General features: G+C 35.9%; 1 protein-coding gene across 6 annotated transcripts in view; it reads right to left on the bottom strand.

Moving 5' to 3' along the window:
• The window catches only part of SMCHD1 (structural maintenance of chromosomes flexible hinge domain containing 1), a 168,288-nt gene that overhangs the window by 85,444 nt on the left and 68,579 nt on the right, over window positions 1-14,265 (bottom strand). For all 6 annotated transcript variants that reach the window (XR_007455432.1, XM_049620377.1, XM_049620378.1 and 3 more), the window contains 4 exons: window positions 7,918-8,066; window positions 6,913-7,001; window positions 6,209-6,327; window positions 2,344-2,511 (listed from right to left, as the gene is read on the bottom strand). Coding sequence is in view for 5 of the 6 variants with exons in the window: in XM_049620377.1 (XP_049476334.1) it covers window positions 2,344-2,511; window positions 6,209-6,327; window positions 6,913-7,001; window positions 7,918-8,066 (525 nt within the window). In the remaining variant the exon portion in view is untranslated. The remainder of the gene's footprint in view (window positions 1-2,343; window positions 2,512-6,208; window positions 6,328-6,912; window positions 7,002-7,917; window positions 8,067-14,265) is intronic.

The raw sequence follows: 14,265 nt of genomic DNA, 5'->3' as shown, positions 1-14,265 counted from the left end.
TCTTTGACCTCGGCCAGAGCAGCTTCTTACTAGACACGTCACCAAAGGCAAGGGAAACCAAAGCAAAAATGGACTACTGGGACCTCCTCAAGATAAAAAGCTTCTGCACAGCAAAGGAAACAGTCAACAAAACTAAAAAGCAACTGATGGAATGGGAGAAGATATCTGTAAATGATGTACTGGATAAAGGGTTAGTATCTAAAATCTATAAAGAACTTACCCAACTCAACACCCCCAAAAACAAATAATCCAGTGAAAAAAATGGGCAAAAGACATGAATGGATACTTTTCCCAAGAAGACATCCAGATGGCACACAGACACATGAAAAGATGCTCAATCTCACTCATCATCACAGAACTACAAATCAAAACCACAATGAGATACCACCTCACACCTGTCAGAACGGCTAAAATAAACAACTCAGGAAACAACAGATGTTGGTGAGGATGTGGAGAAAGGGGGACAGTTTGGCCCTGTTAGCAGGAATGCAAACTGATCCAGCCTCTCTGGAAAACAGTACAAAGGTTCATCAAAAAATTAAAAATACAACTACCCTGTGACCCAGCAACTGCACTACTTGGTATTTATTCAAAGGATACAAAAATGCTGATTCTAAGGGGCACATGCACTCCAATGTTTATAGCAGCACTATCGACAATAGCCAAAGTTTGGAAAGAGCCCAAATGTCCATTGACTGATGAATGGATAAGATGATGTGGTATATATACACTATGGAATTATTACTTGGTGGTCAAAAAAAAATGAAATCTCGCCATTTGCAACAACATGGCTTAGGCTAAGAGAAATAAGTCAATCAAAGAAAGACAAATATCACATGATTTCACTCATGTGGAATTTAAGAAACAAAACAGATGAACACAGGGGAAGGGAAGGAAAAATAAGATAAAAAAAAAGAGAGGGAGGCAAACAATAAGAGACTCTTAAATACAGAGCACAAACTGAGGGCTGCTGGAGGGGAGGTGGGTGAGGGGACAGCTAAGCAGATGATGGGAATTAAGGAGGGCACTTGCTGGGATGAGCACTGGGTGTTATATGTATATAAGTGATGAATCACTGGATTCTACTCCTGAAATGAATTACTACACTGTATTGTTAACTAACTTGAGCTTAAATAAATTTTTTAAAAACAGAATTAGGAAATTTTAGGAATACCAGACATTCAGTGATTACTTTTACAGCCTTATCTACATATAACCATTTCTCTAACGTAATGAGAAATCAGTTTTTTTAAAGCTTCTGGATTTCTATGGTATCTGCAAATTAATCTTCTAAAAATCTTTTGAGTTAAACTGTCATTATTTTTGACATTCCCCAACACAAATCCATATAAAAAGATGAACATGTCAACATTTTTTCCACCTCAAAGGTAAACAATTATTTCATAATGTCATCAACCAACAAATCCTTTATTGACTTCATTAAACACAAAGTGTATTACTTATGTAGTATAAATGCTCCCAAATAAAAAAGCACTGGCTTTACAGTAAAACTCCTCAATCAACACATTACAGAAAAAAATTTTAGAGCTCACTGTCACCACTTGTTTATCTTATTCACAAACCAAAAAGAGCAATCTCAAACTAGACCACAGATAATGTATACTTTTCTTAGGTGATGTACTCCTTTAAAAGTAATAATTTCATCCATAACCATGGTGATAAGCTCATCTTCCTTTAGAAAAGTATGTAAGCGGTCATACCAACAGGTAGAGCCCTGCTAGACCAAAACTGAAAACAAAAATCCAAATATTTGAAAACCAGAATTCTAAACATTTAGTAAAAACTCAACAGATTTAACAGAAATTTGCAAGGTTTATACTTAAGATTTAACTATTTGTAAAGGAAGGCATGCCAATGTTTTCATGTGTATAATGACTTGATATCTGATGTGCTTTGTCAAACTCCAGAGAAAACATTTTAAGACGGTAGGACAGAACGATGAAACAAAATTGGGAAAAAAACAGTAACTGTTAAACCTGGGGATTCATTATGCTATTTTTACTTGTATGCATGTTCGAAAATTTCTGTAATAAAATTTCAAGGTGTGATTACACTCTTAAAAATTTTTTTTAATTTAAATTCTAGCAAAAATAACACTGTACATTTCTCAGTGTTCAAGTTATTTCCCTATTCTTTAACAAATGAGGACACAAGTGATGAATTAAATAACAAAGTATTTAGAATATTACTTTGTCCTTTTGTTATTGTTACCATTGCTATTTGCTGTTACTTCAACAGTAAAATATATCTACCCACTCACAACCTGAAAGTAATAAGCCATGTGATAGTAAATTCTTTCCTTCAATCAAGGCAGTTACTTACCTCCTTTAATTCTGGCCAGTCTATAAGGAGAAGTTTTGCTGGTGGTCCAGAAATTAGCTGCACTCGAATAAAGTCAGAAAATTCACGCCAAGTAAAACAAAGATCCTTATTTCCAGGAGGGCCTGGAATAAATTTGATGCCTTTTACACTTATACTTTGTGTATTTTCCTAGTGAGGAAAGGTACATTGAAAAGAGGGATGTAATGTTTAGTTTTCAAAAAAAAAAAAAAAAAGAAAAAGAAAATGTTGTCATTAACCCGCTATGCATACAGATATGTTTCCGCATATAACTAATGGCAAATAATTTGCACACATACCAATACTGGCATACTATCAAATTCACTTCCTTGAAAGGAGAAGCTGAATTTCTTTTTTGTGAGAGAGAGATCTAAAAGGTGCTATGTCTTTTTATCTCCTCTTTTCCTAATTAACCTCTTATTTCCACCATCTGCTTTTTATTCCCCAAACAGCAAAGTGTGTGCTTGCCCAATAGTGTGCTGCCCAAAAAGTGCGCTCTGCACTTGTTCTTTCCTGATGTTTGCAAAATTCTTTACCAATCTACGTGGCCTTTCGTTAGGTTTCTGCATACAAGATACCTTAATCAGAGGGGTGTTCCCTGACTACCCTATATAATGGTACTGTTTCCACTACCCCATTTTATTTTTCTTATCCCTCATTTCCTACCTACTGCATGCTCTTCCCATTGTAAGGTGATCTCCAAGAAGGTAGGGGCTTTGATTTGTTACTGCCCAATTTCAGGTTCACAGCATATTAATGGGAATCAATGAAACTAGTCTATAATTTCTGCTATGTGATGGAATGATATAAACTAATTCCACAGTGGCACGAGTACCCTAGTATTCATTTTAACAATGACCCTTAATTTTTTTTTTTAATTTTTTTTAATGTTTATTTTTGAGACAGAGAGAGACAGAGCATGAATGGGGGAGGGGCAGAGAGAGAGGGAGACACAGAATCAGAAGCAGGCTCCAGGCTCTGAGCCATCAGCCCAGAGCCTGATGCGGGGCTCGAACTCACGAACCATGAGATCGTGACCTGAGCTGAAGTCGGACGCTCAACCGACTGAGCCACCCAGGCGCCCCAACCGTTAACAATTTTATCTCAAATTTGTGATGAGCACAAATCTGTTCCATCAGATTGAAAAAAAATTTTTATGTTTATTTTTGAGAAAGAAAGAGAGAGGGGAAGGGGGAAGGGCAGAGAAAGGGAGGCACAGAATCCGAAGCAGGTTCCAGGCTCTGAGCTATCAGCACAGAGCTGATACAGCTCTGGAATTCACGGACTGTGAGATCATGACCTGAGCTGAAGTCGGACACTTAACCTACTGAGCCACCCAGGTGCCCCTAACTCCATCAGATGTTAATAATCAGCGTTAAAATTTCATGTTTGACATCCTCAACTGTTTGTAGAACATTTTCTGTACAAAGACACTGCAAATTAATTAAACTTAATTTCCACTCAAACCCCAATGACTTCAGAATTTTTCAATATCTGGAAAACAAATATTCATTAGTAAAACATACTGATAACTGAAAATATATAAAGTATAACCTAGAATTCCATATTTATTAGTGAATCATTAAAAGGCTTTTTGAAGACATGATTTCTTGTTTAAGTCCTGTTGGAAGTTATTCTGGTTTTACTTCCAATCTTGAAAAGGAAATTTGTATATGCATTTACAAACTGTAGATGAGTTCAAATAGAATTAAATATAAAATTCTGAAAGGTGCTATGGTCTAATGCTGAAATTATCAAAGGAATGTACCTCAGAATAGCAGTACATTTTATGCAAATGCAGAAATAATTTGAAGAATCAATAACATATTAAAACTACTTTTTATTTAGAAAAAAACACTATTAAAAAAATAGTTTTAAAACAGAAGCCTCTGATTTTTTCTCTGTAGAGACTGGGGGTAGACTCCTGATGCTTGAAAACAAGTCAAGATGGTATACCTCAGTTGTAAAATGACAACAGGAAGAAAGTAAGTCACCTTGGCTGAAGAATAATGAGCTATGGAGAAAGGTGGGAGATTATGCTGTGGTAGGATACTTTAGGATATTTTAGTCCATACTAAGCAGATGAAGTCTAAATTTACAGTATAAAATGCTGATAGATCTAACAGGTGGCATAAAATGAGAAAGGAAAATGGACAATGGATTTGGTCAGGTGAAACGGAAAAAAAAATGATGAGTGCCTTGCCTTAGAATGACAAAAAAGGATGTGGAAACAGTATATACAACTCTTCCAAGGAGTTACACCATGGAAAGAAGAGAAAGAGAGCAACAGATGGACGGGGATTAGAGCCCAAGGATGTTTTGATTGGGGGGGGGGGTTTATAATTTGTCTTTTAAGATGAGAGGTAAGACAGGGGTATCTTGGGTAGTTAAGTGTCCAACTCTTGATTTCTGCTCAGGCAATGATCTCACGGTTTGTGAGTTTGAGCCCTACATCAGGCTCTGCACTGACAGCACAGAGCCTGCTTGGGATTCTCTCTCTCCATCTCTCTGCCCCTCTCCCACTTTACGTACTCCCTCAAAATAAATAAATACACTTAAAAAAAAAAAGATGAGAAATATGACAGCATGTTTACGTGCTGATGGGAATCTAATAGGGAAAACTGAAGAGGCAGGAAGGCAGGTTATAATTTAGGAGAAATTATTGAATGAAGATGGGTGTCTATGCATAAAGTGATAGGAGGCACAGGTTGCTCATGCATACAGCAGAAACATAGTTATCTTCTGATTTCATATATACATAGGGTGGAGATAAATAATGCAAAAACTTGAAAGTCAAACACTAAACTTTATCTTTGTAAAGTAAACAAAACATCATTAAAAGTTCTTTGGCACTAAGACATAGTGAGTTGTGTCGTGAGAACTAGAATACCATCAACAGATTAGTGAGAATAAGAAACTCTAGTAAGGAAGGGCAACAAAGAGACTACTCCTATGATTACTTTGTCAGGTTAAAGACTGTAATGGAGACTCTAAAAGGAAGAAGACTTTTTAAAAAGCATTAAATGCCTTAACTGGATTCAGCTTTACTTGGGCCTTAGAATTCCTTTCTCACCTACTATGGCCTGGCAGGTTCCTTAAAGCCTGGACTCCCACATCTTTTTTTTCCCTGAGAGTTGTTTTTGATCTTTCCAAGCAGAATACATCATGTTTGCTTGTTTTAAACTGAAACGATTCCACTACAGTAATTTTTTTTCAAGCTAATCTCAAATAACTGCACAGCTGTAAATTTCCCCAATTTTTTCACTAGCATCCTGTTTAATGCAGGATGTAAGCACTAAAATTTTATTTATTTATGAAAAACTACCTTTACATACATATCAAAATATTTATGGATGACATTTCATGTATGACATACCAATGTATGGATGACATTATAACGTATGGAATTTGCTTCAAAATGATGGGGTGCCTGAGTGGCTCACTTGATTGGTTTCAGCTCAGGTCATGATCTCGCAGTTGGTAGGATAGAGCCCCACATTGGGCTCTGAGCAGAACCTACTTGGGATTCTCTTTCTCCCTCTTTCTCTATCCCTCCTCCACTTGTGCACGTGCTCCCTCTCAAAATAAACTTAAAAAAAAAAAAAAGACATGGCGAAGTGGAAAGTGGTGATTACTGAGGCTGAGTGATAGAAACATGGGGATTACCTCTGCTATTCTATTTTTTGCATATGTTTAAAGTTGATCATAACAAAACCTTCTTAATCCCTTTTGTGACTTTGCATTGTTAACACCAAAATCAAACCTCTTTTGGTTATTTTAGTTTTTCCCAAATGTTGTTAAATGTAAACCAATGGCATAAGCCAACTGCTATGAAAAGTAATCATACCTGAAAAGTAGTTTTCAAATGGGAGCTGTCAAGTCCAACCCCAGCAATTCCCAACGCAGATAAAGAACTTGGTGAAAATGCTTGAATCTGATTTCCATACTGATCTGTAACTATTACAACTATATAAAAAAGGAAAGTTTAATTTTAACACTTAAAATTATGCTTAGGAAAACCACTGTAACTTTGTCCTCTTATGTATTTTTTTGTAAAAAATAATACTTGTTTCTTATATAATCGCTACCAAAAAAAAAAAAAAATCAACAATCTACTTAAGTATGCTTATATTTATTAAATATAACACTATTTTGATGTTAATCGTTAATCTTACTACAAAATTTGAAGAAAATAATTCAATATTATTCTAATTCAGGTAATATTCTAAATGTAAGAAAAATAAACGTGAATTCACTGATACGTTTACTTTGCACTTTTAATTTAATAGTTTTAATGTTAACTATTATTATTCTAACAAAAACCCAAGAAACTATTTTCCCAAGAAACTATTTTTGCCAAAATGATTTTAAAGTTATGTCAGCCTAGGCAAAGACAGTAAAAACACAGCAATCTTTTCTAACAATAGATTTTAAAACACCAAATGTATATAAAACCAAAGCTTTCCTTTCAGATCATGTATGCCAAAATGTGAATGTAGGTAAGCACATATTCTAAAAGTATTTTAAAGAAAAAATGCAGACCATACTAACCTATTTCTCCTTGAAGCTCTTGGCCCATTTGTACTGTTTTTCCTCCTTTTAACTCACATTTTAAATGTTTAGGCTCATCAGGAAGTGGCCTGAAATTAGTTAAGAAAAGGCTTTAGTTCTACCTTTGACTGTAGAAAAAACTTAAGTTTTAATATGCTAAAGAGTAAGCATATATATATCACTCACTTTCTAAATCTTAAATACAACACCCCTCCAAAAATACCTCAATTTATATAACATCACTATTAAACTAAATGGAAACAGAGAAAAGACAGCTTGCAAAATGTTAAATCATAGCATCCACGCTGGATTAAAAGGAAATTATGACTAGAGAACTGAGAAAGAAAAGGTGGGTCAGTAAAAATAACTCATCAAGAGATCAGGTGGCAGGTGGAGAGCAGTATATCTAAAAATTTTATCTCAACTATGGAGCCTGGAAATACTATGAAAACGGATGGAGGAATTCAAGTGAATAAGGTTACTGGAAGAGGTGAGCGAGAAACTGAGGCCAGGGTAAAAGATTTTTCTATATATATTTACATAAGTCTTCCCTTTTCTATCAGTAATACATAGTGGTCTGGTAGGACTCAGCTTTAATCACGAGCAATGAAAGAATTTTTCCTTCTGAGCAACACACTGATCACGCTGTATCTTTTATATTTTTTAATATCTGTCATTTCACAGGTGTTTTCACTGCTGCTTGCACTAGGAGGGCTTTCCTTTAATGACAGTTCTAGTTCTTACAGATACCAGAGGGTCATTAAGCACAGGGTATACTAAAGAATAAAATATTTAGGAATGGACTTAACCAAAGAGGTGAAAAGACTGATGAATTAATCACTATCTCCTGTGAAATTTTATTCCAAAGACAACCTACCTTATTTCACAGAAATTGCAATCTTTTCTACATTAAAAATAACTTTCACTGGTGTGCTTTGGAGACAAGTATTTTTGTTATCATATGCTGAATTTTGAAATACCTCAAAATATAATATGCCCACAAACCTTACTGTAAATGCACTTTCCAAAGACACATGATCATCTTGGAATGAAACCTGGCAATAGCGCATATCTTTCACAGATGTCGGTACTTGTACATCAGGAAGCAGACCCTGTAGCAAGTGTTCTTTGTTAATCTCAGGAGTCCAATTAACCTAAAAGAGAAATTTTAGACCTAAGAATAATATAAAGCTTAGCCTAATGTACTCCTAATGCCACTTATCTTACTGAAGAATCAAAGTTAAATTATAACCCATCTTTACCACCTCCAAAGAAAAAGAAAGTCCCTTTATGACCATAAATGACGGTGGTTCATACATATATTAGTGAGATTAAGAAGTTTCTCCCTCTTCTAAAGACTCCAACCAAAAAACTAGTACAAGTAATAAATTTAGTAAAGTGGCAGGATATACAATTAACACCCAGAAAACAGAAATGTTTCTATATGCTAAAAATGAAGTATAGAAAGAGAAATTAAAAAAAAAAAAAAAAAACCCTTTACAACTACACCAAAAAGAATAAAATACTTATGAATAAAGTTAACCAAAGAGGTGAAAGACCTGTACTCCAAAACCTACAAAATACTGATGAAAGAAACTAAAGATGACAAAAGCAAAGGGAAAGATATTCCATGCCCATGAACTGGAAGAATACTATTAAAATGTCCATATTATCCAAAACAATCTACATATTCAATGCACTCCCTATCAAAATACCAACAGTATTTTTCACAAAGGCAGAACACATAATACTAAAATTTGTATGGTACCACAGGAGACCCAGAATAGGCAAAGAAATCCTAGGAAAGAACAACAGAGCTGGAGGTATCATAGTACCAGATTTTAAGACATACTACAAAGCTGTAGTAATCAAAACAGTATGATACTGGCATAAAAATAAACACATAAATCAATGGAACAGAATAGAAAGCCAGAAACAAACCCACGATTATATAACCAATTAATCTAGGACAAAAGAGGAAAGAATATGCAAAGGGAAAAGCCAGTCTTTTCAATAAATGGTGCTGGGAAAATTGGACAGCTATGTGTAAAGGAATGAAACCAGACCAGTTTCTAACACAATACACAAAAACAGACTCAAAATGGATTAAAGACCCAAATGTGAGTCCAGAAACCATAAAAATCATAGAAGAGAACAAAGGCAGTAATTTCTCTGACACTGGCCATAGCAACATTTTTCTAGATAGGTCTCCTGAGACAAGAAAAACAAAAGCAAAAATAAACTACTGAGACCACATGAAAAGAAAAAGATTTTGCATAGTAAAGGAAACCATCAACAAACCTAAAAGACAATCTACTGAATAGGAGAAAATACTCGCAAATGACGTATCTAATAAAGGGTTAGTATCCAAAATATATAAAGAACTCCTACACCTGAATACCAAAAAAAAAAAAAAAAAGAGTTCGATTAAAATATGGGCATAAGACCTGAATACCTATTTCTCCAAAGAAGACATAAAGATGGCCAACAGACACATGAAAAGATACTCAACATTAGTAATCATCATGGAAATGCAAATCAAAACTACACTGATATCACTCTATACCTGTCAGAATGACTAAATAAAAAAACACAAGAAATAACAAGTGTTGCCAACCACGTGGAGAAAAAGGAACCCTCATGCACTGTTGGAAATATAAAGTGGTGCAGCCACTCTGGAAAACAGTATGAAGGTTCCTCAAAAAATTAAAAGTAGAAATACCATATGATCCAATAATTCCACTATTTGGGTGGAATACCCAAAGAAAACAAAAACTTTGGGTATTTACCCAAAGAAAACAAAACACTAGTTCAAAAAGATACATGTACCTTTATGTTTACTGCAACATTATTTACTATAGCCAAGATATAGAAGTAACCTAAGTGTCCATCAACAGACAAACGGATAAGGAAATGTGGTGTATATATACAGTGGAATATTATGCAGCTATAAAACACGTGGGATTGTGCCATATAAGACAAAATGGGTGGACCTGGAGGATATTATACAAAGTAAAATAAGTTGGACAAATGCCATATAATTCCACTCATAAGTAGAATCTAAAAAACAAACAGTAACAACCAAATGAATAAACAAAAAACAGAATCAGACATATAAATACAGAGAACAAACTGATGGTTGCCAGAGGGAAGGTGTGGGCAGGGGGGTGGGGAGTTCGGCAAAATGAGTCAAGGGGAGGGAGGTACAAGCTTCCAGCTATGGAATGAGTAAGTCATAGGAATAAAAGGTACAGCATAAAGAATACGGTCAATGATAGCGTAATAACTACATAACAGGACAGATGGTAGCTACAGTTGTGGTGAAGAGGCAAATTTGTCATCACTAGGTTGTGTGTAACCTAACTAAACTAACATAACATTGTATGTCAACTATACTCAAATTTTTAAATGCTTCCTCTTTGTCTTCACTGTTAATGTTACCATATCTTTCAATGGAATAAAATTTTTTCAGTCATTTCTTTCACGTTGTGCCATAGGATTACCACTGTGGTTACTATAGCTTAAAATAACATACACACTGGGGCGCCTGGGTGGCTCAGTGGGTTAAGCGTCCGACTTTGGCTCAGGTCGTGATCTCGCGGTCCGTGAGTTCAGGCCCTGCGTCAGGCTCTGTGCTGACTGCTCAGAGCCTGGAGCCTGTTTCGGATTCTGTGTCTCCCTCTCTCTCTGACCCTCCCCCATTCATGCTCTGTCTCTCTCTGTCTCAAAAATAAATAAACGTTAAAAAAAAAATTTTTTTTTTAAATAAAATAACATACACATCAAATCAAATGATCAATTCTGAGAGTAATATTCAAATTTTTGTTAAAAGAAACCTCTTAATGGGGGCTTTGAATGAGATCTGGGTTAACTCCTATTCACTAAGATGAGAAAACAAATCATCTACCATTCTGGCTACCTTTGAGTCTTAATCCATTCTTGGATGCTTTTAGCTCTTTCATTTTAAATCTCTTGCATTCCACATACTAATTTGTTACTTGATCCCTTTTTTAAGTTGAGCACCCTACTTCTATCCTACTTTTCAACTTCCAATCTTTTCTATGTAAGAATTCTTAGTTCAACTTTCTCTTTTAGCCTTCTATAGTTGTGATTCTTAAGGTTTCACAGTTTAAGCTGTTCTAATCTTCTTAGTCACACCTTTTTAATTTTAATCATCTTTTATACTGTATCATATATATAAAAATATATGTAAATATATATGTAAGTCTGTACAGACACCTTTTTTTTTTAATTTAAATAATGGAAAAAGCAGGAGTTATACTTTTCTTTTTTTTTTTTTTTTTTTTAAATTTTTTTTTTTCAACGTTTTTTATTTATTTTTGGGACAGAGAGAGACAGAGCATGAACGGGGGAGGGGCAGAGAGAGAGGGAGACACAGAATCGGAAACAGGCTCCAGGCTCCGAGCCATCAGCCCAGAGCCTGACGCGGGGCTCGAACTCACGGACCGCGAGATCGTGACCTGGCTGAAGTCGGACGCTTAACCGACTGCGCCACCCAGGCGCCCCAGGAGTTATACTTTTCAAAAAGGCTTTCTTCCTCCCACTCTAGCCGTGCTATCCTTTCAATAGATTCCCAGCTCAGGGCTAACTTTCCTCAATATTGGAGAACTCTCTAAAGACCACAGAAATCACTTTAAAAACTATACATATAATAAAATAACATTTGATTATCTTTTATTGCCAATAAAGAGGTGCATGTTTTAAAATCTTTGGAACCCAAGAAGTATTTAACTACTAAATTTGAGCCAAAAGGTGTCAAATGCTGGTCACATGCTTATTGAATGGCAAAAAGAAGGTTATATACAGGTAGAGGCTCTCAAGTCAATGTTTCTTCTTAATCTTGATAAGAAACCACAATGTGGGAACCTAACTATGAGAAAGCAAGGAACCAGTTCAGAAGCCAGGTTCCTGGCACCACTATTAAATCACTCAACTTTAAGTCTACTGATATAGATAAAACACAAGTAGCCTCCCCTTCCAAGAAGGATCAGGATTATTTCTCTATCAATTCTCTAGTCCTTCATTACGGAGGGAAAAAAGAAACTGGATGGGACAAGGGATATTTCAAGTAAGATTTCAAAGTAAAGGCAGCTGAACCCCTACTGAACAATTCTTTTAAAATGTCAGATCCCAAGGGGGCACCCTGAATGGCTCAGTCAGTTAAGCATCTAATTGTTGGTTTTGGCTCAGGTCATGATCTCACAGTCAGGCTCTGCACTGGAAGTGAAGCCTGCTTGAGATTCTCTTTCCCTCTCCTGCCACACGCCATACACAGGCTAAATATTAGATCCTATATCTGGAAACTCAAGATGACTGTAGGATGAAATAGTACAAAGAAATAATTACCTCCTATCCCACATAGTAACTCTCCACAAATTTAGTTAATTGGGACCCCTTATATAAGGGCCTGCAAATGTTGGCTTTCCAGAGAAAGGGGGAATTATTTGTCTCTAACTGCCTTAAAGAAAACTGGATTTTTAAAAATTATTTTCTCACACAAGATTTAAGGAGTTTTCTTTATGGATGACAAGCAAAAAAGTACAGTCAGTTCTATAACGTTTGGTTTGAAAATGCATATTTGTTTCAATGATATTAAAAAATTAGGGAACAGTTTGAGAATAAAGCAAATTTTATGTCTTATGTACAATTTCATCCATGAAAACAATAGATGAACCCAGAAAACTGTCCCCAGCTAAACCAATCCATGCAGAAATACACAAGTAACATAACTCAAACCTGCCAGCCACCTCAGGTGATTATGTATATTGAGCCACACATGTCCACACTTAGTGGAGTTTCCACAACTTCACAGTAACCCACAAGCTGCAACCCTTCTTGCACTCAGTTCTACAAAGTAAACTGACATATTATCTTAGTGTTTATGGACTTTTTAATCATTTAATGTGTTATTGTTACTAATGTTTTGGGACTACTTTATTAGTTTTTTTTTTTAATTTTTAAGGCTGTATTCTTTTTAATGTTTTTATTTAATGTTTATTTTGAGAGAGAGAGAGAGACAGTGGCACGTGAGCAGGGGAGGAGCAGAGAGAGAAAGAGAGAGAAAATCCCAAGCAGGCTCCATGCTATGAGCATGGAGCCTGACTCAGGGCTCGATCTCATGAACCATGACCTGAGGTGAAACCAAGAATCAGACGCTTAACCAACTGAGCCACCCAGGCACCCCTTCTATCTTTTTTTAATGGGTGACTGATAAAATTTGAGTACTGTGCCTCTAATTCCCATTTCCCCCATAAACCCTGTGATTTTTATTTGTTTTTACGCTTTTATCTGGCACAGTGATTTTAAGAAATGCATGTGTTTTGGGGTGTCTGGGTGGCTCAGTTGTTTGAGCGTCCGACTTTGGCTCAGGTCATGATCTCAAGGTTCATGGGTTCAAGTCCTACATTGGGCTCTGTGCTGACAGCTCTGAGCCTGGAGCCTGCTTTGGATTCTGCATCTCCCTCTCTCTCTGTCCCTCCCGAGCTTGTGCTGTTTTTCTCTCTCTCAAAAATAAACAAACATTAAAAATAAGTTTTAAAAAAATGCATGTGTTTCATTATAGCAGAACTGACTGTACCTTGAAAGGAGGAAGCACAGAATGCCCACTAGTCTTACAATCAATCATAAGAGGAGTGCTACAGGTATCTACTGTAGGTGACAACAATCTATTTTGATTTGGTTCTGTTAAATGAGATGTTAGGTTTCAACATACAGATTTACCCTAACAAGGTGCAAATGATAAATTTAAATTACAACAGATTGATGAGGACCATATGAAACTGCTGAGAATCTACAAAACTGTTTTCTAAGATCAGGCTTTTAGAGAGTGATATGCCAATTTCAAATGGTCAAATCAGGGCCCTGTAGTTAAAACAGTAACAGTAATGTTTCACTGTCTGCCTTTAACAGACCTTTGGTTTAGTGCCTTTAGAGCAGCTACAAATACTATACATTGCTTTGGTATGGTAATCTTAACCGTGACCGCAGCAATACAGTTGGTCAGGAAGTATACAACTAAAAGAGAATTCCAATCTTCGGCATTTTGCTAAGCGTCCAAATCATTTCTCTAAGTATGCATTTGTCACATATGAATCATTCATATGAATGTGCATAAAAAAGTTTTTAGTGTGGAATTTTTTTTTGTTTTTTTGTTTTGGAAAGAGAGAGAGAAAGACTGCACACACACATGGAAGAGGAGCAGAGAGAGGGGGAGAGAGATAATCACACACAAGCAGGCTCCGCACTGTTGGTATAGACCTGACATGGGGCTCAAACCCATGAACCATGAGATCCGAAATCAAGAATCATAAGCTTAACTGACTGAGCCACCCA

This window comes from Panthera uncia (assembly GCF_023721935.1).
Source record: "Panthera uncia isolate 11264 chromosome D3 unlocalized genomic scaffold, Puncia_PCG_1.0 HiC_scaffold_8, whole genome shotgun sequence".
In the NCBI taxonomy this organism is placed as follows: Eukaryota; Metazoa; Chordata; class Mammalia; order Carnivora; family Felidae; genus Panthera; species Panthera uncia.
Note: the sequence above shows the minus strand (reverse complement) of the source record. Positions and strands in the feature narration are given on the sequence as shown.